General features: G+C 36.0%; 1 protein-coding gene across 1 annotated transcript in view; it reads right to left on the reverse strand.

Annotated features, from left to right (window-relative positions):
- Positions 1-26,279, reverse strand: part of Sas10 (UTP3 small subunit processome component Sas10) — a 226,779-nt gene that overhangs the window by 120,117 nt on the left and 80,383 nt on the right. The window contains exons 2-3 of the mRNA XM_090394074.1: positions 11,812-11,953; positions 1,088-1,141 (exon numbers count right to left, since the gene is read on the reverse strand). Coding sequence (XP_090250200.1) covers positions 1,088-1,141; positions 11,812-11,953 — 196 coding nt within the window. The remainder of the gene's footprint in view (positions 1-1,087; positions 1,142-11,811; positions 11,954-26,279) is intronic.

The raw sequence follows: 26,279 nt of genomic DNA on the forward strand, positions 1-26,279 counted from the left end.
GTGGTGAATACTAGCTTATAGTCCGTGTGTTTGAAAATGTTTGTAGACTTTGTATGTGCTTTGGATGTATGGCAATTTGATAGGTGTAGGGAAGTCTGTTTTGGTTGTATTATTGTTATGAATACTTTAATTCCGTGTTAAGATAATTACTGTTGGTTGAGAATTTGTAAGCATTGATAAATTGTGATAGGATGACCGATTTTTTCACAGAATATGGGTGGTATGAATTGAAATGGAGGTAGTTTCCGATATGTGTGGGTTTGTGGAATATCTTCGTAGCTATTTTGTTATTGCTTCTGATTAATGTCAGGTTTAAGCAATTGATGGATTTGTTCTGTTTCCATCGTGAATTGTAGTCTCTGTTGCTATAATCGTTGAGGGACTTTTGTAAGGCGGTGATGTGTAAGGGGGTTTACCAATGTATAGAATATCGTGTATACGTATCTGCCATAAAAGGTGATGTGTGTGGGGAGGAGTAATTGGAGGGGGAAGTTATTTCTCCCATGTCAACCCCCCCCCCCCCGCTATAAACAACCTTCAACAGGATCATGAAATTGGAAGACATCCTGGTATCGTAATACGGTATGTACAAAATTTTTCCACCTCTTTTATTCTGCTATAATTGCCTTCTATACTCACCCATAATGCACTAAAATATATATACCCTTTTTTGAGTAATAATAGCCAATGTATTTAAAATAAGGGACACTCCTAAACAAAAACAGGCTATAATAGCCATAATTATAATAATAGTATTTAAGAGGTATAGCATGGGAATTTTCCCAGAAACTATACCTATTTTTCTTTTCTTAATCAAAATCTCACACATGAAAGATTTCAAACCTATAGCACATTACTACCATGGATGAGCTGAAAACTTAGCAATAATATTTCTATTTTTACTGAAATGTGAAACATTTCATTATTAAGGTCTTCAAGGCCTTAAAAACTAGATACCAAAACATTAAAGCTATTTATTGAATCAAAAAGCATCCTTCAAAAAGTAGTTGTTTCCATTTCAGATATAGAAACAAATAAAGTCTTATGACAATAAACAAATTTTCTAGGTACTTTTTAATCTACTCACTTCTTCAGATCCAGAATCCTCCACATCCAACTTATTTTCATCTTCTAATAATATCTAAAAGAAAATTTTATAAAAGTTATAATATGCATTTAAAACTAAACGAAAATGTATATGTAGGCATAGTTTTCATATATATAATTATAATTATACAAAACACATCAAAAAATTCAAAATGGTTATGTGCAGCAAAAAGTAAGTTGCAAAATATACCATAATCTTGGTAATACTTCATCATCATCAAATTCCTGACATGTACTCTCAAGGGGTGTACACGATATGATAGTATCTACATGAAAGGATATTTACTACATGAAAAATTTACATCATTACTAACTTCCTATATACAATTTTCCTCCAAATCAGTCTGTAACTTGTCAAGACTCCAACATTATCAGATTTTATTTTTCTATCGTCTAAGGCACTTTGTACCATATCAATCCACCTATATCTTGGTCTTCCTCTGGGCCGTTTTCCTGCCAACCTGGCAGAGAACTTGTTTTGCTAATCTTTCCTCACCCATTCTGTTTAAGTGATCATACCACCTGAGATGAGCTCTGCTAATGCATTTCTGGATGCTAACAACGTCAAGTTTTTTCCTAATATACTTGTTTTTAATATGATATTGCCATTGATGCCATCTGTTCATGCCTCTAATCTTTTTCAGGACTCTCATATCTGCAGTCTCTAGTCTTTGGTCAAGTGTTTCACTTCTCACCCAGCTCTCAGATCCATAAGTTAAAACTGGTTTGAACACTGTCTTGTATACAGCTAATTTAGTGTTCTGACTAATTTCTCTCTTATTCCATATGAATTTATTCAATTGACTTCCTACCATACCAGCTTTGTTGATTCTGTTGTCTATTTCCACATTTAATTTACCATCTTCACTAAAAATCGTGCCTAAGTAGCTGAAATGTTTTACTTGTTCCACAGGTTCTCCGTTCACAATGTAGTTCACTTTTTCAACGATTCTACCTATTTTCATTGTCTTTTTATTGCTGACCTTCATACCATATCTATTACAATAGTTATTCAATTTAGTCAGGGAATCTTGCAGACTTGTAGCAGATTTATTTAGAAGTATAACATCGTCCGCATAAAGCAAAGAGCTGGCATTAACATCTCCAATTCTGATATCATGTTTAATACCACTTTCCTTCATAATGTGATCCATAAAGATAATGAATAACAGAGGGGATAATGTACATCTTTGTCTCAACACCAGATTTAACATTAAACCATCTTCCTATACTTCAATTCTAACTGCTGACTTACAACTCAAATAAAGACCAAGTATTGCTTGATATAATGCTCCATTGACACCATATAACTGTAGCGTATTGAATAGCTTCTCTCTTGGCACCTTGTCATATGCCTTTTCCAAATCGACAAAACTTAAATACAGATCTTTGTTATATTCCCATGATTTCTCAACTATTTGTCGTAAAGTGAAGATCTGATCCTGACAACCTCTATTTGGCCTGAATCCAGCTTGTTCTTCACCAAGCTTTCTTTCCATATTCCTCTCAACCGTTTCTCAAGTATACTTGCATAAATCTTGCCAGGAGCACTCAGTAGGGAAATACCTCTGTATTGGTAATACTTGGTAACATAAAATGGAATCACATTCCATGTCACTTATAATAGTCAAGAAAAGAACTTTCCTGCAAAATATTATTTTGCTTCAGTGTAAAACCCAGTCTGAAAATGTCAATCAATATTCATTAATTGTTGTTAATAACACTAGTTTTCAAATGTCACTGACAACCAAGATTTTAGAAAAGGTATCAAAATTCTGCAATGAGATGCAGATAATACTGTAAAATCTCGCATTGTTCAGTATTTTGTTTTTATAAAAAAAAGTTACAAAAAAAAGTTGACAAAGTTAAAAGAAACATATTATTTAACATATTAAAAGAAAGACAAATACCAAATAATATCCTAAAAGCTGTCACAAGTATATATGAAAATAATCAAATACAAATAAGATTAAATCATGAGCTATCATATACAAGAGAGATAAACCAAGGGGTCCGACAGGGATGTCCCCTCTCAGCAACTCTTTTTAATATCTACTTAAATGAAATAATAATAAAATGGAGTAAAAATTTACATCAAGGAATTAAACTTTCACCTACAGTTAACTTAAACACTCTCCTCTTTGCAGATGACCAAATAATTACAAATTCTGAAGATAACTTACAGAAAGCTATTTTAAATCTAAATGAGATATCCAAAGATTATGGTATGATAATATCAACGGAAAAATCAAAAACCATGGCCTTTAAAGGACAAGATCCAGCAAGAACTAAAATAGTATTAGATAATAAGATCTTAGAACAGGTGAATTCATTTAACTACCTAGGATGTATGATCACTTATGAAAATGAAAAAGATATAAACATAAAAATTGCAAAATATTTAAAAATAACAGGAGTAATTAACTCTATATTTAAACCAAACTTAGTTCAAAAACAAACCAGGCTAAAAGTATACAATACATTAGCCCTACCGGTCTTAATGTATGGAAGCGAAATCTGGACAATAAAACAAAAAGACAAACAAAGATTAATAACAGCAGAAAGAAAGTTTATGAGAAAAACTGCAAAGTATACCCTATTTGATCACAAAAGAAACGAAGATATTATGAAAGAATTAAACCAAGAACCAGTAATTGAAAAAATTAAAAAATATAAACATAGATGGATGGAACACGTTCAAAGAATGAAAACAGAAAGATTACCAAAACAAGCCTTAAACTACAAGCCATTAGGAAAAAGAAAACCAGGACGTCCTCTTAAACGATTCAACGATGACTTCTGAGGCCGGAACAGGCCATATTAGGCCTAAATCCTTGATACGTATGATGATGATAATAAAAAAAAAAAAGAAATTGTGCATACTACCATACAATGAAAATAAATAACATGACACAGATATCTTATTAGTTCATGTCTTTTTTTTTGTTATATGCTTCCATTTTCAATTATAATTCTGAAACATTCCAAAGAGCAATAATATTACTTCAGAACTGTCAATCCACCTTTAAAACATGTCCAACCTGCCATAAAAATGGTACACATGTTTACTAGCTTCAAAGTGTCTTTAGAACAAACAATATTGTTGAGATACAATAGTTGCAAAGTGTAAACGATCTTCATCTCTGTATAGGTGATCCAATGCACATGACTAAAACTAATCAGATTATCAACCAAAGCACTGTTTTTCTCCTCTTGTTAGGAATCACTCATTGAGTTTAAGTGAAAGGAAAGAAAATAAGGATACTTTAAAAAAATATATATATAACATTTTTTCTGGATGAAAGCAGACAAAATAATGAAATTTGGATCACCATTTTAGCAAGAAGAATCAAAATATAAGAAACCTTGAAAATGCAATACATCTTCTTTAGCAACCTAATCAGCCATTAAGCAGGCCTCTCAGATCATGCCCTTAACACACTACACCAAACTGATTGGAAAGGTATTTTTTCCCAATATCACACAAAAAACTGGTATCGATACAAATATAAGAAAGCCTGTGAAATTTTGATCAATCATCCTAATCTAAACAATAATGGTGGCATAAAAATCCCAAGAATTTGGATGGCACACATTTAGCACTGAGCAACAATTTCAGTCCTTATTGGCCACCATCAATACTGCTTTTGTTCTAATTTGAAAGTAATTATGTGAGAGCATATTGTTCTTTGGCTGAATATATCTCTTAGTGATATGTAACTAAAATGATAAAGGACTAGCTTTGATGTAGTAAGGTTGTTATTTATTTATTTTTTTCACCAGAGATCAGTCCAATAGTGTTAATGGTTGATTAAATTAGTGCGACTTTGGCATTACTGTGTAGATTGTAACATAGCTTGTTTCTTTGCATATATGTGTAAACTTCAAACGATGACTTTGATATAAAGGGAAAAACATCAGGTGATTATTTTGTTCATATTAAACTGAAGTTTTACTATAACACAGTAGATGTTTCCATATTTTTTTTTAAAATGACTTGCACTATATACAAATACCTTAGTCATGAACATACTTCACACACAAACTTTGTTTGCTTACCATTTGGTAAAGGATTAAAAGAGAATACAATTTCTTGGCAAATATAATGTACCTCGTAACCAAGTGAAAGGACTATCTACATTATTTTCATTAAACATAAGGATTTTCTTATTAGTGAATTTAACTTCATAATTTAAGGGACAGGAAAGAAATGATAGAGATGTTTGATCTACTGAGAAGATATTACAGAATTAATATGGAAGCAATTATATGTAAAGTGGAAGACATGAGATGATGTACAGTAATGATAATAATAAAGTAATATCATTAAAAAAAATGTCAATAAGAAGCTATACCTGAAAATTGTGTCAGATGCCGGCCTGGTTGACCAAGTGGATATCAAACCTGCTCTCTAACCAACCAACAGCATGCTAGTGGAACCAGAAATGTTAACTTCTTGTGTCTAGAAGTGTTAATGAGTTTATGTTCATCCTTATACAGATATGTTGCAGGTTGAGAACAAACTCCTACAATCATATTTACGAATTTACACACATGTTGAAATGATTATTTTACTTATTATTAATAAAATAACACTTGACGTTTCGACCCCTGTATTGAGGTCATCATCAGAAAGATACATGTGTATAGGAAATCAAGCTACATGCTCTTGCACTCTATAAAGGTAAATTAAATCTATGCTGTTAATTAATCTTTTTCTTAGCCTGCCCTCTAGTGATAAAAAAAATAAAATAAAATAAAAATAAATTTTTTATAAATAAATAAATAAATAAAATAAATAAAAAACTACAATAAACTCTGCTAAAGTCCTCCTGTACTAAGACTCTTCTGGATTTGTACAAAGAAAAATTTCAATACAAGACTTAGTGAAGTGTTTGTTTTTTTCCCCTTAACATTCAATAGCAACTTAAACTGTACAAGTCCAGAAGAAAATCTTAGTATAACAATTCAAATTGCTACTGAATGTTAAGGAGAAAAAAAAAAAAAAACACTTCACCAAGTCTTCTTGTATTGAGATTTTTCTTTGTCTTGTTCTGGTTGCTATAAAGGTTGCAAATGGATCTTCCACATTCTTGGAATGGTTAGACCATCATTTTTGTTCAGATTTGTATAATGTTTGAGCATTTCACACTTCTTTAAATTTCCTCTCAAACCAAGTTTTAGTGCGGTGTAAGGACTTGGTACCTTTCCAATCAATTCTGTGGTATGTTTGGAGTACATGGTCAGAAAGGCCAGTTTTTCCAAAATGGAGGTATTTAATGTGTCGTTTGTGTTTGTCCTTCCTAATGGGATGGTTTGCCCAGTTTCCCCTATGTATGGTAGGTTACATGTGCATTGTAATTTGTAAACCCATGGGTGGGCTATGTGTGGAAGAGGATCTTTGGAACAACTGAGTAGGTGTCTTTTGATGTTGTATTTGTGTAGTGTTTTGTCTCTTTTTTTCGGAAATGCCTCTAACATAAGGAATGGCAATAGCATTCTTGAAATCTTTATTGTTTTTAGTGGTATCTCTGTGGAGGATCTTGTGAATAGTTTTTTTACCGTATCCATTTTTTTTTATAAATGTATGGTTGATGATCTTGCATTCCTGGTTTAGCGCTTGTTCATGTGAACAAATAGTTTGAGCTCTGTGTTTAAGGGTGCTTATTGACCTCTAGTTTTTGTGTTGGATAGTGATAAGAATTTTTGTGTATGTACTGGCTTGTGTGTGTATGTATTGTTTTGTGTCCCTGAATTCATAAATATGAATGCTGATCACCGTGTAACCTTAAAAGAAAAAAAACTCCTACAATGACAACACCATGGATGTATAGCAATGATAATAATAAAGCAATAGCATTAAAAAAATGTCAATCAAGTTATCATTCAGGAGGAGACCCCCCCTTCTCACACACACACACACACACACACACACACATCATTTGCAATTTTTCATATAAGAAATTTGTATTCAATTACCATGTTAACTTATGCAAGGGAGGAGGATGATTGAGTGGGAGAGAGTGTTCAGTGGATTACGATGTGTTCTTCAGGATTATCAGTGATTGGCGTTGTAAATTAGTGATTGATTGAAGATGAAAAGACTCATCTGATCACTGATAGTGGAGCACAAGGTAAAACTTTGACTTTTGATTTTTGATGCAATTTAATTGCTATTGCTTTGCGTATTTAGCCAACACTTGGTATTGCTGGCAGTCCTCTGCGGCTGCAGGATTTTCTGCTGGCAGGTCTCTAGACCTGCGAGATTTCTACTTGCGCTCACACGCAATTAAATTGATACGAGCATGCCTAACATAGACACTGTCACTAATTTGCTCGATGAAGAGCCGGCTCTTGTACTCTTTAATAAACTTCAAAAGAAGTTCAATCTGAAATGGTCTACTAGCATGATCGACCCCGACATCATTATCGAGTCACTCGACAAAGGGCTAGCACTCAGTTTTGTTAAAAAGCTTCTCAAACAATTTGAACGAGAATGGCCCGGCTACTTAAACTTATATTCTTCACTCGAGGTTGATGATGAGGAAAATGAACTCTCCTCATATGTAGGAAAAACTCAATCTAGTTGTCTCTGCCTCTAATTCTTCTGATCAAGGAGAGATCCACGTTCATAAGAAGCAAAAAACTCTCGTTGCTGAGCCAACAAATGATGTTGGTATGGACGAAGACGCTCCCATTTCAGACCCCTCTGCCTCCTCCAATGAGGTTATCCTAAGGGAAAAGCAGAGATGGACAACACTAAGAACCACCATGGCTAACTTACAAATAATTTATAGATCGGCTAAAAATGTAGATGAGGGCATAAAAATTCAGCCCACCATGGTGGCTGATTATAGAAATCTTACAAAGGAGCTGGATGCAAGAGGAACACCATATCACACATTTTCACTTGCCTCTGAAAAAAATCTGAAAGTGGTCCTATGAGGAGTCTACGAGGATATTGACACGGATGAAATAGTCACTGACCTCAACTTACAGGATCTACCTCCCATAAAGGTCAGTAGAATGTTCAGATCAAATAAGCCACCTGTGCCTCTAGTTTTAGTAGAGATTCATAATATTTACAAAGACATATACAATCTAAAATCAATCTGTGGACTTAAAATCACCCCAGAACCATTGAGGAAGAGAGCATTTTCTGGGCAGTGCCACAGATGCCAAAAATTTGGCCATGCCCAGAAGCTATGCAAAACTCAGTACAGATGCTTAAAATGTGGCGAGAATCACCCCACAAATACCTGCACCAAGCCAAGCCAAGCCAAACTCCACTCCGGCTAAGTGCGCTAATTGTGGCGGTCCTCACTCCCACTAATTATAGAGAGTATATACATCACCCCAAAAACAGATGGAACGATCCAAATAATCAACCTACCTCGTCATCTAGTGCGAGAGTTCCTGAAATTCAAGCTCCTCAGTCCTCCAAGAGTGAGAACATGACAACAGGTGCTCACCCACCGTTAACTGAGCCCCTTAAGAAAATGAATCTTCAACATCAAGCGAGAACATATGCTGATGTGGCCCGCTTCAAACAGATAGTATAAAACCAGAACCTAGCTAATCCACATTCAAATTCATCAGCTATTATCACCTCTTCTCTTGCAAATATGCTGCAGATTTCAATCAAATCCATTACTAAGTGTTACAAAAAGATTCTTACAGCAAACCCAATCCATATTATTGAATTCTCTGATGCATAGGAAAAAAAACACCCCAGATTCGCTTAGGATTATCACTTGGAATGCCAACGATATCAAAAACAAAGTGTTGGAAATCCAGGAATTCAATAATAGATATAACCCAGATATATTTCTAATCAATGAAACTCACCTGAGGCCTGCTGACAACCTAAAAATCAGAGGGTATCAGATTTACAGAAATGACAAACTTGGGTATAGAGGTGAGGAACAGCCACCCTTATGAAAAATTATATCAACCATCATTCAATAACCAACCCTACAACCACCAACCTTGAAATCACGGGCATTAATGTCCTCACAAACTCAATTGGAAACCTAAAAATGTTTGCTGCTCACAACCCTCCATCAAAAACATTGTTGACCTCAGATCTGGATGCCATCCTTGGAGTAAAAGGACTGGTCATCATCACTGGAGACCTCAATGCAAAACATCCTGCCTGGAACAGTAAATCTACCAACAAAAATAGCCGCATACTGTTTAACTACTCAAGTTCCAATTGCATAGCTGTGGCTGGTCCTTCAATACCAACTCATCTCAGTCCAATTGGCTCCTCCGACGTCCTAGATATAGTTGTCCTCCAAAATGTCAAATTGCAATACAACTTGGATTCACTTGACGAATTAATCTCTGACCACAACCCTATTCTGCTCCAATTAGGCAATCAGAAGGGACTGTTCCCCATACCTCACACCTTCATACCCTGGGAAAAATTATCCAATGTGCTCCCAAACTACTTTGGTCCTGTTCCTCATATTAACTATAAAGAAGAAATTGATTCTGCAATCAATAAATTTACTCAACAAATCAATGCAGCCTTATTATCTATCACCTCAAATATGCCTACTTCTAAGCTAAATGACTTCCAGAAGATATTATGAACTTAATCAGGGAAAAAAAATACGGCAAGAAAAAGATACTTTAATATGAGGGCTCTCCAGGATTCTCCAGTTACTCAACTGGTTGAATAGTGCAGTGAGAGATACACTGAAGGCCCACAGAAATAAACTATGGGAAGATAAATTAGCTTCCATTTCACTCCATGATCAAACTGTTTGGAAACTGTTAAGAAATATCAAAAATAAAAATAAAACTCTTGGTCCTCTCAAATCGGATTTAAGCATAGTTCACTCAGATGCTGAAAAAGCCAAAACTATAGTCAAAAACTTAGAAAAGCAGTGCAGCCCTTCTTATGATAACCTAAACTTCAATCATATTTAAAAAATCTACCGCCACATTAGATACGTACTAAAAAAGTGTGATGCTTGTACCAACCAACTCATACCTACTTCTCCAGCCAAAATCTACAACATCATACAAAATTTAAAAAATAAAAACGCTCCTGGACCTAACGGCATCCCTAATAAAGTTATTAAACTGCTACCCCGAAAGGTCATTGTACATCTTACAACAATAATAAATGCCATGCTTAGATTCAAATACTTTCCCTATGCTTGGAAGTTGGCAGATGTGGTCCCTATTTATAAGCCTGGTAAGGACCCAACAGCTGCCACAAAATTATCACCCCATCTATAGAATAGTTTGGTTTAAACAAACTCCACAGCACTACTCAACAGATCGATACACAAGTTGAATACATTACCACCAACTTCAACTGGCATCAATACTCCGGAGAAATCTTTCTTGACTTAGAAAAGGCCTTTGACTAATTATGGCACTTTGGACTCCTATAAAAGCTGATTTTAGCTGGCATTCCATTGGATCTGATCCACCTCATTAAGTCCTTTCTTTCTGGTAGACGCATGCAAGTTAAACTAAATGGGACGGTTTCTACCCAGCGGCAGATCTTGGCTGGAGTGCCTCAAGGATCCCTCCTGGCACCGATACTTTTTTCGATTTACATGGCGGACATCCCACATAACCCGATGTCATCTATCATTGCTCTCTATGCCGACGATACAGCAATACTGGCCAGATCATCTCTTAAACCGCATCTTGTTACAAAGAAACTACAAGATAACCTGCTGAAACTGGAACACTGGTTCTCCATTTGGAGACTGCAAGTAAATCTTCAAAAAAGCAATGCGTTTCTGTTCACAAAAAATTCAACATCTCCCAAAGAAGACATCTTTCTATTTAACATCAGGATTCTCTGGAAAACAGAAGCCAAATATCTCGGCATACTGCTAGACAGAAAACTTACCTTCAGCTCGCATACAAAATCCTTATGTGCAAAGGCATCAAAAGTCATAGCATAGCTTTACCCTGTTATCAATAGGAACAGCAAACTAGATATATAAAAATCAAATTGCTCCTCTACTAGTTGATGATTTGTCCCATTATCACTTATGCATCCCCTGCCTGGAGCCATACTTCAAGCTCAAATATCCTTAAACTGCAAAACAAATGCTTACGCATGATCTTAAATGCACCATGGTGCAGAAATGTCAACTTCATTGAGACACAAATACCCTTCAAATCTACTCTTTCCTGCAATTTTTCGCAGTAAAGTACTTCTCAAAATCGTCCTCCCATCCAAATGAATTAGTCCAACAAGCAGCAAATTATGATGAATCGGAATTATGCAAATATAGATGACCTAAGGCCATCCTAGTTCCCTTTCAAGATCTATAACTTGCCCAACTCAGGCTGAGCACATAGCTCATAAATTTTTCCCTACACAGTAACCTATCAGATAGCAGGGATTAAAAGCATTATGCTTCACCCTTATAGACAGTAACGTTCTGCATTCTGATTATGCAAATTTTGTTACAAATGCATATTGTCAAGAATTGGTTATATTTCTTTCATACAAAAATTTCATACTGCTTGCAAAATGCAGTTAGTAGATTTTAATTTTGGTACATAAAAAAATTACAAAAAGTTATTTTTAAGCAGATATTTCACCAAAGTTATGAATGGTTCTTATTTCTTATCAATATTTCTGACTAGCTTCTAATTTTAAGAACTTTTATCATATCAGCTTTGGAAAATCATCACTACTGTCATGCACTCAAGCATACTTACCTTTTCCCTGTTGGAATGAAAGCGGTCAATTTCATCATGATAATAGCTGTCTGAATGTGGATCAGGTTGCAAACCTTCATATAATGTTTCATCATCAGAGCCAAGGATACCACCAGCTCGAGGTCTTGACAATTTTCCTCTGCTGTGTAGATAAAGTGAAAAAAAAGAAAAAAAAAGAATCTAAGATAAAATAACAAATCTGCTAAAATCATCTAATACATATTTCACATATCATACTTATCCATATTATAGTAAAGATAAGGATGTCATTTTGCCTCTTTACAAGGCCTTGATAAGACCTCACTTGGACTGTTGTGAGTGGTCTCCTGTTTCTGTTGTGATTCTGATATAGTGGAGAGAGTGTAAAGGAGAGTGTTAAAAATAATATCAGGATTGTGGAATACTGTTATGAAGACAGACTGAGAATTTTTAGACCGCAGACACTAGCAAACAGGAGAAAGAGGGGGTGATATGATTAAGACCTGCAAACTTTTGAAAGGGTCATACAGTATTTCAGTTGATGGAATTTTTCATTTTATAGAGTAAGGAAATAACAAGAGGGTATCCTTAGAAACTGAGAATGAATACCACTATGAAGGAGGTGGGGGCTAGATTTTTCTCTCATAGAGTAGTGCATGATTAGAATGGATTGCCATTAAATGTTGTGTGTGGAAACAGAGTGAATGAATTCAAGAACAAGTATGACAGCTGGTGTATGTAGTATATGGCCTCCCTCAATGAGTCCCTGACACTCTGGAAGTCTCTCTTAATAATAAAAATAATATTTAGTGATTGTTAATGTGATACTACATAGTATTACTGTGATTATCACCATTAATAATGTCATTTTCTGATAATAATAATAACTATGACAATGATCGAATGGGTATACAGAAAATGGAGTCTACTGACTCCATAGAGATGCCTGTATAATAATAATATCTGCTTTCCAGTTCCAAAACCCTCATTTCTCTCACATCAATATTATAGGATTCTTTTCACTACATGCATGCTCCAACACTCAACACATTTCCAATTTTCATTCCACTCATGAAGTGATAAAAATAAGTTGTCATTAAATATACTGCCAGAGCAAAAATTAAAAATATAGTGCAAGCAATTGAAAAACAGAGAAAGCAAACCAAAAGAGGTCATAATTCTGGTAGGTAGCAATGACTTAACTAGCAATAACTTCAGTATAAGGATATGAAGAGGTTATTGGATGATCAAAAGTGAAGAGTGAGAAAATCATTAATATAGTATCTAGATACGATGGAAATTAATTAAAAAGTAGTGTCATGATGACAGATGATTTGATGCATAGGTAGAAGAAATCAATGTAAATTTTTGGATGATGAAGTGAGTTTGAGGGGAGAATGGATTTGTATAAGCAAGACAGTCTACACTTGAATGTGATTGGCCTCAGGAGTCTTGAAAATTAATAATTGATAAGAGACCTAACACAGTGAGTCAGGGAAACTAAATTATGATGGGAGGAATAGTGAAAATCTGTGTCTGGGAGTGACAATGTTAGGTAACTGTGCAAATGATGAAAATGGTTATTATTATGGAAATGATTATGAAGAGAAAACAATTCTGTGTTTGTCTGGTTTGGACCTATCAAGCATGTGCAAAAATGTCTGCATAAGTAAGGAACGAGATAAGAACAGAGATATGCAAGTTGTCAAACTGTGTCACCCAGACCACAGACAAGATTATAGAAAAATGCAGGCAGGTAACTTATGTCTGTACAGGAATGCTAGGAGTATCAGAAACAAAGGAGTAGAGTTTTTGGTGGCTTGGTAATATATTGGGACCTCATACTGTAGGCATCAGTGAGACATGGCTATCAGAATTAGACATACTAACTGGTATCGAGTGTAAAAGGTCCAGTCTTTTTAGGAAGATAGACAGGATAGGAGAGGAGAGGGTATGCTGCTAATGATATCAGATGACTTTAATGCAGCTAGTGTAACTGTTGAGACCTATGAATGCAATACTAGTAAGATTTTCATGTGGCAGTGAATTTGGAGTGTGAGATAGAATCTAACAAGATCAAATATAGTGTGGTGCTATTACAGATCTGGTGAATTTGTTGCTTGTGACGAAAAAATGCATCACAAAATAAAGACGATGGATGCAAAAAGAGTAATCATAATGGGAACTTTTAATTATCTGAAACATTGATTGGTTAGCTGTGAAATCACATGGTAAGAATAAAACTGAATTTATTGAGCTGCTGCAAGGCAACCTCCACAAGCAGCATGTGGCAGAAGGAACTAATGGTGAAAGAGTGTTAGATCTGATTATAATGTGTGTGGAGGGGGGCTCAGTTAAAGCTGTAACTGTACTGCCTACGGTTGATGACAGTGATCATGTGGTATTCACTTGGGAATTGACTAAGTTTATGAATGTTCATTCAGAAAACATTACATGCTGAACTACAAAGCACGAAATTGTAACAACCTGAGGAGTATGCAGGGTTCTGCACAGTGGTATCAGGTGTTGGATGGGTAGGATATTGACAGCATGTGCTTAATAAAAATACTTAAATGATGTGATATCAGAATGTGTTCCTAGAGTTTGAAGAATAAATAAGGTAGGAGTGAAATAGATGTTAATCTAATTAAGCAAAAGATTCTTAAGAAAAAGATGATGTGAAGAAATACCATGTGCATAAGGATTACGTAACTATAAGCAGAAGGCCAGGAAAGTCACACAAGTGTTGTACGGAGAGCTAAACTGAGTATGAAAAGAAACTAGCTCTGCAAGTTACAGACAACCCAAAAGAATTCTTTATGCTGCAAGTAAAAAGAAAGAATGAATATGAAAGAATAACTCTACTGAATGCAGATGGTGTGAGGGGTTACAACTGCAGAAGAGGTTGTTCAACTAATGAGTGCCAATTATGCTAAAAGCTATCAACCTGGTATATGCAACATTGAGATAACTGCTACCTCTTCACTGAGCAAAGAAACTCAGGTATATGAAGAGAAGGTGTTAGAGCTGTTGCACGAACTGAATAAGAATTCATCAACAGGGACTGATGGGATATCAGTAGAGGTGCTAAAAGAAAGTTCAGATGAACTGGCTGATATAAGAATGTATGATAATCCCATTGCACCAAGGTGGTGCAAAGACCAGTGTATCCAATTATCGACCAATCAGTATCACAGGAGTGATGAAGATTTTGGAAAAGTTAGTTTAGGGCTGACATTCAGAAATGACATTCAGAACATCTTTACTTTGCAACGAATAGCATGGGTTTACTTAGGGAAGGTCTTGTTTTAGAAACTTGCTCACATTCTATAATAATGTTACCACTGAGTTAGACAAAAGGAATGGATACACTATGATACTTTTGGATTTTGCTTTGGCTATTGACAGAATAAAGCGTGGAAAAATGTTCCATAAATTGGAGAATATGGGACTGGATAATATAAACTATTGGCATGGATAAGAGGATGGCTGATTGACAGATATCAAAAAAGTGGTATTTGGGATGTAAATCTGCAAGATTTAAGGTAACCAGTAGTGAACCACAAGGATCAGTGCTTGGTCCACTGTTATTCAATCTGTACATTAATGATATTGAGAAGGATGTGACAAGCGACATACAGCTATTTGCTGATGATGTGATTACCCTAACAAAAATTGGTAGGGTAATCAGGAATGCTACTAATATGCAGTATTTGCAGAATGATTTGAATAGGCTGGAATTGTGGGCATGGGAAAATGGATGTCAGTTCAATGTCAATAAAATGTAATGTCATTCACTTCAGCGTGATTAGATATCCATGTCATATTATATTGGTGGGGTTATGCTTGAAGAACCTGATGAGGCTAGAGATCTTGGAGTGTTAGTAGATAGGAAGTTGAAGTTCAGTGGCCATGTAGCAAAGAAATACAAATACAGCTTAAAAGATAATTGCAATGCTGAAATGAACTACAGTGGTACCTTGGATTGCGAGGAACTTGGTCTACGAGTGTTTTGCAAGACAAGAAAAAATTTTTAATAAATTTTAACTTGATAAACAAGCAAGGTCTTGCAATACAAGTATCCTATACGCTATGTCTGCCGAGCGTCACGTGATCACAAGCCACTCGGGATTGTGGGTAATCGTCTCGCATGCTCAGTTTCAGTTGGCATACCTCATTCGTATAGTCAACATTTGTGCTAGCGTTGTAACTACATGCGTGTGCATAAAGCATTTTTTTATTTTGTGTCCAAATGTAGTGACTGTTCTTTATTAACTGTACTACAACAATGACCCCAATGAAGAAAAGGGTTAAAAGGAAGGTGGTAAGAAGAAGGAAATGATTACGGTGGAAGTTAAGAAGGAAATCATCAGGAAGCACAAACAAGGTATAAAAGTGGCTGCCATCGCAAGATTTTATAAGAAGTCTACGTCAACGATTTGCACAGTATTAAAGAAGAACTAAGGGGACTAGATGTAGCAAAAGGAGTCACGACAGTATCAAAGCAACGGCTACGTATTCTGGAAGATATAGAAAAGTTGCTTTTGGTGTGGATAAACGAGAAGTAACTAGCAGGTGATACTGTGATCGAGAACTTGATCTGTGAGAAGGCAAAGGCCCTGTACACCGACCTCATAAGTAAACTGCCAGGTACGTCTACAGAAAACGAAGAAGGCTTCAAGGCGAGCAGGGGATGGTTTGATAACTTTAAGAGGAGAAGTGGCATCCATAGTGTTGTCAGGCATGGAGAGGCTGCGAGTTCGGACGCAAAGGCAGCCGAGGCGTTTGTTGCAGAGTTCCAGAAGCTCATGGTTTCCGAGTGTTACCTGCCGCAGCAAGTTTTTAATTGCGATGAGATTAGGCTTTTTTGGAAAAAGATGCCAAAAACGACCTACATTACAGCAGAAGAGAATGCAATGCTTAATCACAAGCTCATGAAAGACCGTCTCACCCTCTTGCTGTGTGCTAATGCAAGCAGTGATTTCAAAGTCAAGCCCCTGCTCATGTATCATTCTGAGAATCCACGAGCCTTCAGGAAATGTAAGATACAGAAGAGCCAGTTAAACATAATGTAGAGGTCCAACAGCAAGGCTTGGGTCACTCCTTGAGTGGATTAACGAGGTCTTCGGTCCTGCAGTGAAGAAATACCATTTAGAAAAAAAATTGCCACTCAAAGTCTTGCTGGTTATGGATAATGCTCCTGTTCATCCTCCAGGCCTTGAGGACGACTTACTGGAAGAATTCGAGTTCATTAAAGTCAAGTTCCTTCCTCCCAACACTACTCCATTACTCCAGCCCATGGATCAGCAGGTTATTTCGAACTTTAAAAAGCTTTACACCAAAGCACTATTTCAGCGATGCTTCGAGGTGACCGAAGGAACTAACCTTACTCTCTGAGAGTTTCAGAAAAATCATTTCCACATCTTAAACTGCATCAAGATCATCGATAAAGCCTGGGATGGGGTCACCAAGAGAACCCTTAATTCTGCTTGGAGAAAACTGTGGTATGATTGCGTCGAGGGGTTTGCTCATGAACAGGAGCTGCCAGTTGTCGATGAAATTGTGTCATTGAGGAAGACCACGGGACTGGAGGTGAATGAGGACAACATTCAAGAGCTGGTGGAAGAACGTGGCCAGGAGTTTACCATTGACGAACTGATGGATCTGCTTCATGAGAAACAGCAAGAGGTTATGGAGAAAATCTCGTCTGAGGAGGAGGAGAAAAAGACGGAGACATCCCTCTCTTCAAATGAGATTAGGGAGGTGTGTAAAATGTGGGAAACAGTGCAAAATTTTGTAGAAAAGTACCACCCGAGTAAGGCTGTGGCAGTGCGAGCGATGAATCTGTTTAACAATAATGCAATGTCATATTTCCATGAAATCCTCAAAAGGAAGCAAAAGCAAGTGTCATTGGATAGGTTCCTTGTCAAAGTCGCACAAAAAGAAAAAGAATCAACAGATAGCAGTGATTCCGTTAGTGACAATGAAAGTCGTCCTACCCAATACAATTACTGTAATATGTAATGTAATTAATAAATTCAATTACTTTATGTATATTAGATTTAAATAATAAAAATATAAAAAAGTATACATATATAAGGTATATGTATTTTGTATTAATCGTTTTTATATGAATATTTTTGAGTTTTGGAACGAATCATCTGAGTTTCCATTATTTCTTATGGGGAAATTCACTTTGATATACGAGTGCTTTGGATTACAAGCATGTTTCTGGAACGAATTATGCTCGCAAACCAAGGTACCATTGTAATTAATTTAGTCCTGTTATATAAAGTTTTAATAATCCCATACTGTTGAGAGAGGGAATGGTGTGACAGTGTATGTATCTACCTGTGTGTGGGGGGGGGGGGGGGTCTGTAAACAGAGAATGCCAGGGATCAATTAGGTTAGTGTGTAATTAGAGTGTCTAGGAAGGGAGAGACTGTTGTTATTTTCTTGTTCTAATGTGAACTAGATCCTGGGATGTTCGTGGTTTAGATGTTTTTAAAATACACTAAGAGTTCAGGCCATGCAGCCAAATGGAGAACGCATCATCGACAAAGCGTAGCCAAATAGTGGGTCCCAATGAAGTAGAGTTTAGAGCTTTCTCTTCAAATGTTTCCATGAAGAAATTAGTCAGGGAGGGAGAGAAAGCAGCAAGCCCATGGCTGTTCCCCTCTGTATGTACAATTTTCCATGCCAAACAAAATATCCTGAGTTCATAGTGAACTTAAACAGTGTTAAAATAGTGGGAAAAAATTTGGCTTAAATAAGGTCTAAATTGTCTTTATGTGGGACACTGGTGAACAGAGAGAAGACATTGAAGGCAACCATATTGTCGATGTGTTGGAGTGCAAGGTTTTCTTTACTGAACATCAATAAACTGTAAAGTGGGCTTTAAAGTTTACATCAATAAACTTTAAAGTGGGCTGAGTTTTTCATGAATGAGGAGGGGGGTTGTGAGTATTGGGAGAGCACTTTTGCTAAAATATTTGGCTAATTTGTATATGGATGAATCAATGGCAATAACAACTGGGCATAATGGCACACTCTGTTTATGGATTTTAAATAGTTTGATCTTTATAAGCAGTCTATGAAGTGATCTGTGTATTGATAGGGTTATAGTCTAAGGGAAAGTAGTTTGGGCAATTTTTTAGCAAAGAAGCGAGGTTTAGTGTGTAATCATAGTAATTTAGAATTACTGTAACATTTTTCTTATCAGATTTAATAATTACTATTTTATTATTCTTCTAGATTTCCATATTCTTTATAGGAAAGGTTTCTGCTTCAATCAGCATGTTGGCAGCATACAGTCTGATAATTGTTGGCAATACAGATAGGAATACTGAGAATCCAACCTTCAATCTGAATCATAATTTCTTCTGAGGGAATTTTTATAGGCGCAAACGCGTAGTTGTGGCCAAACGATAGTGCTCTAATTGCTTCTGGTTTGAGAATGAAGGAAAATAAATTTATTAGTGTTTACTTGACTTTGTAGAGGCTTGAGAGCCGAGTTTTTTAGTTTGCAACTTTGTGGATGTGCTGACTTTTTATTTTTGAAATTCTCCAGCAGTTGAAGCATCAGAGACATCTGAAAGGATCATCTGAAGGTCAACATTTAGCACTGTGATGAGTTCCTCTTCTACTGCATGAATTTGCTGGTGTCAGGAAGTAGAATGCAAGTAGCACAATCTGTTCACATAAAAGGACAAAGCTAGGGTGTCTGTATATGCAGAGAGTCTTTGATGAATTAAACCAGTGTTTCAATTTCACACTAGCTGTTTACCAGGTCCACTGTAGTTCTAAAATATCCAACTATGGCCAAACAGGTAGGATAGCCAATATTAGAATTGCTGAACATAACTATATCCCTTTCCACCACTAGAGCCACTCAGGACTTTCCCTTTCCACCATTAGCCACTCAGGACTTGCTGACCATGCTGAATGCTTTGGACACCCACCACAGAATATGCTGGAAAAAGGCCAATATAAATATAATTATCTGAGACCTCCAGGGAGTCAAGGACTCATCGAGGGAGGCTATAAATTACCCAACCCAGCTATCATACCTTCCCTTAAATTCGTTTACACTATTATTCCACTCACTCACTCGCTGCTCTCTGAGAGAAAAACCTAGCTCTTACCTCTTTCTTGACTGAGAACAACCTTAACTTCCATGGATGCCCCCCCCCCCCCCGTGTTCTCTCCCTACCTTCCATATAACGAAAAATTTCATTTGAAATGCTATAACACCCATTCAAAAGTTTATAGACCTCTATCATATCACCCCTCTTTCTCCTGTTAACCAGAGTCTGTAATCCATATACTCACAATCTATCCTCATAATCTAAATACCATAATCTGGATATAATCTTTGTAACTCTTCTTTGCACCCTTTCCATAGCTTCTTTATCCCCTTGAAACCAGGGAGATCAAATCTGCGCATAGTAGTCCAAGTGTGGTCTTATCAAAGCCTTATAAAGAGGTAAAATTACTTCCTTATCCTTACATGTCAAGGTTCGCTTCAGCATAGAAATTATCCTCTGAGTTGTATTTGCAACTTTTGCTATGTGACCTTTGAACTTTAAATTCTTATCCACCAATACACCAAGATCCCTTGCCTCATCAGTTTCTGGTAGCATAACCCCACTAATATAATATGCCGCTGGATCTCTAATCACGCCAAAGTGCATAACTTTACACTTACTAACATTAAACTGACAGCCATTTTCGTTTGCCCAGATTTCCAGTCTATTCAAATCATTTTGTAATTGCTGAATGTCGGTAGCATCCCTGATTGCCCTGCCTATCTTCACATCATCAGCAAACAATTGCAAATCTGATGATAGACCCTGCGTAAAGTCATTAATGTATAGATTGAACAATAATGGCCCAAGGACTGAACCCTGAGGTACACCACTGGTTACCTTAAATCTGGCAGATTCACACCCACTGTATACCACTTTTTGATATCTGTCTGTTAAATATCCCCTGATCCACGTCAATAGATTATGTTCCAATCCCATATTCTCTAGTTTACGCAACAGCCTATCGTGTGATATCTTATCAAAAGCCTTAGAAAAATCCAACATTATCATAGCGTATCCATTTCCTTTATCCAACTCGGCCGTAACATTGTTATAAAATATGAGCAAATTGCTAAAACATGACCTTCCTTTAGTAAGCCCATGCTGTCCCTTGCAGAGTATAGCATGCTTGTCTACCCATTTCTGTATGTGAGTTCTTACTAACGTCTCTAAAATTTTCACTACCACACCAGTAATACTAATGTCAGTAGTTAGACACGTCAGTTTTTGCACCACCCTTGTGCAGTGAAACTATCATACATACATTCCTTCCATTCCTGTGGTATCATTCATAAGATGAGACTCAAGTTATACAAAAGTGTGAAAGGTCTAGCCAATTCAGCTAAACATTCCTTTAATAAACAGGCAGATATTCCATCTGTCCCTACTGACAAATTCTTATCCAGGTTATGCAAAAGCTCTTCAACCTCATTTTCATGAACCTCTAACTCTTCATCCAACGTAGCAGTAGCACTCCACCATACTACATACACCTGGTTCATATATCTTAGCAAAGTGAGCACTCATTAACTGAACAATCTCCTTAGCTTCCGACACTCGTGTGCCATCTGCATTCAATAAAGTTATTCTCCCACATTCATTCTTTCTTTTGCTTGCAGCATAACGATAAAATTCTTTTGAATTGCCTTTAGCTTGAATGACCAATTTCTTTTCATACTCCGTTTTAGCTTTTCTCACAATACCGGTAACTTTTCTGGCCTGAGTTTTATATATATTTCATAACTTCTCTCACTCTTATTCTCATGGTACTCTTTCCACATCATCTTCTTCTTGTGGATTTCTACCTTAATAAGGCTGCACATCCATTTCACACCCAACCTATTTACTCTTCGAACACAGGGATACATTCAGATACCACCTTATTCAAGCACTTTTTCAAAGATTCCCATGCATTCAAATCTGCTTCTGCTTTAAGAAACTACCTCAACAAATTTAGTTGCCTGAAACTACCTCAAAATTTGGGAAGTTCTTATCCTCCATATTTCAGCCTAACAGCCAAGGATGTCCGATTTAGCCCACTAGGGGAAACTATTTAGGATTTTGGCCCACTCTCAGTTGACATGCTTCAGCTTCATTACTTAGTGTAGTTTCTGCATGCACATATTTTATTATATTTTGTTCTTCCCTGATGATGGTAATTTGACTTTATGAAATATTTAAAATATTAATTAAATTTATTTTAATTAATAAATTAGTGTACATCGTGATTTCCTGAAAAAAATACAGGTATGAATAGCCAATGTATCAGCCTCGCCATCAGACAATATACCCTGCTTCTCTATACATAATGAATTCTTGAAAAGCACAACAGATATTAATGTAGTTTATTTCATAATAAGAATTAATGTAACAGAAGAGACAGAGGTGCTCATAAGGAAGCCATTGAGAAATGAATATATTTTAAATAAATCAGAATAGTTTACTGCAAATTTTCTACAAAAAAAAAAATTAATAAGGTAATGTATTTTGAAATTTTAAGTTTATTTAGAACAACATCTATTTTTACAGATGTATGGTTGTCAGCATAGATAGTATCACCATTCCCTCAACATACACATTATTGTGAACATAATGTGTATGTTCACAATGTCTTCAGGTGTGAGATTTCCATTGCCTCACACCTGAAGACACTGTGAACATCCACGACATGTTGGGCTAGGCTATGATTATTGGAAGATCTGATATGGATTAGAAAAAAAAAAACCTTCTTGGTCTGGCTCCCACTCGCGATACCTCGGTATCGTGAGTGGGAGCCAGACCAAGGAGATACCCAAAGGCAATTAATGCAGAAATCATATATTTCTCATATACAAGGATAGTAAAAAGGTGTATATATCTTATTATTAAAATACACTAAATCAGAGATAGTTGTAGAAAGTTTTTTTTTTTCTTTAACTGGATTACAAAAGTAATTATACTTGCAGGAAAATTTTGGCAAGTATAAAGAACCTCATTTTCAGAGTGTATAAACCAGAGTGAGAAGGAAAAATCAGGCAACAGTTATATGGGTGAAGAGCATTTTAATTATGAGAAGCAGAATAAGAAAAAGTTGTAGGAGGAATATATATATATATATATATATATATATAAAAAGGTATCAGTATGCCCGTGACCAGTACAAGGTATAGGCAAGAAGGGTGACCAGTATGCTAAGGAAGGACAAAGCTAATTATAAGAGGGAAGCTAGCTGATGAGGTCAAACCAAATCCTAGAGTTATTTTTGATATGTGGCAAAGTAAAAAGAAGAATGAACATAAAAGGATGACTTTAACAAGTGCTGATGGAAAGGAATACAACAAATGAATGAATAGTTGAATTACTGAGTGATCATTTTGCAAGAGTATACTATCCAAGTGGAGATAGCTAGATATGATATTGCCTGATGGGAGAACAGTTCATAAAATGGAGATACTTAGGATAATGCAGAACCATAATGCAAACTAGCTATGAGATTAAGATGCATATCAGTCTGTGTATTACAAGAATGTGCAAGGAAATTCGTCTTAAGATGTTTAATTTAAGCCTCAATAGCAGAAATATGACAATGGAGTGGGAAAAGGGCAAAACAGTCTCACTATATATAAAGGAGACTCCAAGATAGAAGTAGCAAATTATACCTATCACTATCTCAGGAGTAGTTAAAGTATTGGAGAAAATGATAAAAGACAGTATTCAGAACTAGTTGGACAGAAATATAATACCTTATAACATGCAATATGGTTTTGTGAAGGAAGTCTTGCCTTAGTCATTTGTGTGTTTTTATAATCAAGTGACAACTGAGAAGAGATAAAGGAAAAGGCTACTCAGTAACTGCTGAACTCTGCAAACACATTTAACAGGATTCTACATAGAACTCTGTTACGTAAACTGGAGCAATAAGTGTGATATGGAGCTAGCAATTTCAATTAGGGGGAGGCAGACAGACAGATATCAATGAGTGGTTTATGGAGGAGTAGAGTTCAGGATGAGAAGCCAGATAAGTGGTGTACTACAAAGTTCACTACTAGGTCCTCTGCTGCTTAATTTGTACATCGATGTTTTGGGAAATCATTGAAGGGGATATATATTCAGTTGGATGCTGATGTTGTAAAGCAGCGAAAAGTGATAATCAAATAAGTTAATGTTGACATCCTACAAATGACTTAAATAGGCTGGTAGCATGGGCAAAGGTAAATGGCTTCCAGCTTAACATTCCCAAGTTGTAAGATGATGCATATTGGGAAGAAGAGATCACAAGCTGAGTACTATGTTGATGGACTGAACTGCAGGAAACTAACAAGGCCAGGACTTGGCCAGGGTGGCCAAAATAGTACATCAGATCATGTGGTTGTTAGGGAGATTGCAACTCTTTATGAGGCTTTAATAATGCCAAATCTGGGGTGCTGTGTAGAGATCTGGTCACTTGGATTCTGTGGAGATCAAAGAGTGGCAGAGAGGATCCAGAGGCAAGTGACAGGTCTATGGAGTACTTTCTATGAGAACAGATTCAAGGTTTGTGGACTTCAAAAGCTGGCTTATAGGTGAATAACAGGGGAGATGACAGAAGCATATAAGTTAATAAAGGCATTTTATGGTCTGACACAAACTTTTTCCAGTACATGAAGGGAGAGACAAGGGGTCACCAATGAAAATTGTGTAAGAGCATGGTTAATAAGGATGTTGCCTTGTTAACCATACTAGCAAGGTAACATGGTTAGGATACAATACTTATCATACCCTAAGGAGAGGGTATAATAAGTATTGTGTGAATAAAGCATCTCCCATGATGAGTCCTCTTGATTCCATGAAGATACCTGTATTATAATAATAATAAACACCAAGAAGAAAAAAATATGTGTGATTAATTTATTGAACTTAATAATATTTTGCTGGTTTTCTAAGCATCTTCAGAGCATGAAGAACACCTAAGCCTTTCTATATACTTGTAATTTGTGATCTGAAGATGCTGGGTAGAAAATCAGCAAAATAATAATAGGTTCAACGATTATGTATATTTCATATAATAGGTTTTCATGGCTATTGCATATGTTTTAAGGAAAATCTCTTATATGACTGTTGAAAGTCTTTCCACCTGGTTATATTATAAATTAAAGGACAAGAAATTATATTCTTGGTTTCATCCTTTATCCAAGCGTAAGCAAACAAAGGTTGTGCATGAAGTAACTTCATGACAGGGCAACTCGTAAATATAGATTTAATAAATTTGAAACCGGTCTAGGTAGTGGCCCTTCCCATAACGCATAGCATCATACATGTCTGTAATGATGTGATTTGCATTATGTAAGGCAAATGATGTGAAGTCATTAGCCTCTATATACAAGTTGCCTGTTGTAAAGTTACTTCATGAGCAAAATTTGCTTGCTTACATTTGGATAAAGGATGAAACCAAGAATATAATTTCGTGGCATCTTTAATTTATACGTATATGACTATATAGCAGAATGTTAAATTAGAATATAACTTTTTTTTTTTTTTCAAGGCACAACTAGTTTTGTCTTTCTAGAAGACTTCATCAGGTACATAGTACATAGAAGAAAAAAAGAGATACAAAAAAAAAACATTACTAAAGTTCTAAATTATTACTAGATTGCTTACATTAGAATGGATTTACAGACTAGCTGCGTTGATGTTCTTGTGCACAAGGACGTGGTCTCGAGATTGCCATAGCTGAATAGCAGAGAAGTAACAATCAGAAAGGTTTTGGCCAAGGTTGACATTAAAGTGAAAGTATTTAGTGCAATTTCTGTTGATTCTAAGATTTTTCTTTCAAAGTTTATTTTTCACTAGGTTAGACTATAATAAATTTAGTTTAATCCTTTATCCCAGTGAGAGCAAACAAAGTTTGTGCCTGAAAATATCTTCAGGACTGAATATAATGTTGTGCTATCTTACTTGGATAAGTAGTACAACACCAGGCAACTCGTAGCAAAGGTGGAGCAAGCTACCAACACTCCTGTCTCAGTATCTCCCATAATGCAAAACACATCTCCTTGTGGATATGTATACTGTTATGCATTAAGGGATTGGCCACTACCCAGAGTAGTTTCGACCTTTATTGAGGTCTCTTCAGTGGAAGCCTCTGGGCCTGGCTCCCACAGTAAGAATAAATACAAAAAGTTGTAACCCAATAGTGCATTTTCACATGGGTGGACTAGGGTTGAATAATATGAATACCTTGCTCTAGAAACCAATAATGGAATTTTTTTTCTGTTGCATGTTGTAGAAAATTTTTTCTTGTGTTTACAAAGTAAATTATACTTTCCAAGAAATTATATTCTTGTTTAATCCTTTATCCCAGTGCAAGCAAACAAAATGTGCGTGTGAAGTATCTTCACGAGTAGGCTCCTTGTATACAGAGGCTAATGACTTATCATTTGCCTT

This window comes from Typopeltis vanoorti, chromosome 6, assembly GCF_054136105.1.
Source record: "Typopeltis vanoorti isolate ZY-2024b chromosome 6, IOZ_Tvanoo_1.0, whole genome shotgun sequence".
Taxonomy (NCBI): Eukaryota; Metazoa; Arthropoda; class Arachnida; order Uropygi; family Thelyphonidae; genus Typopeltis; species Typopeltis vanoorti.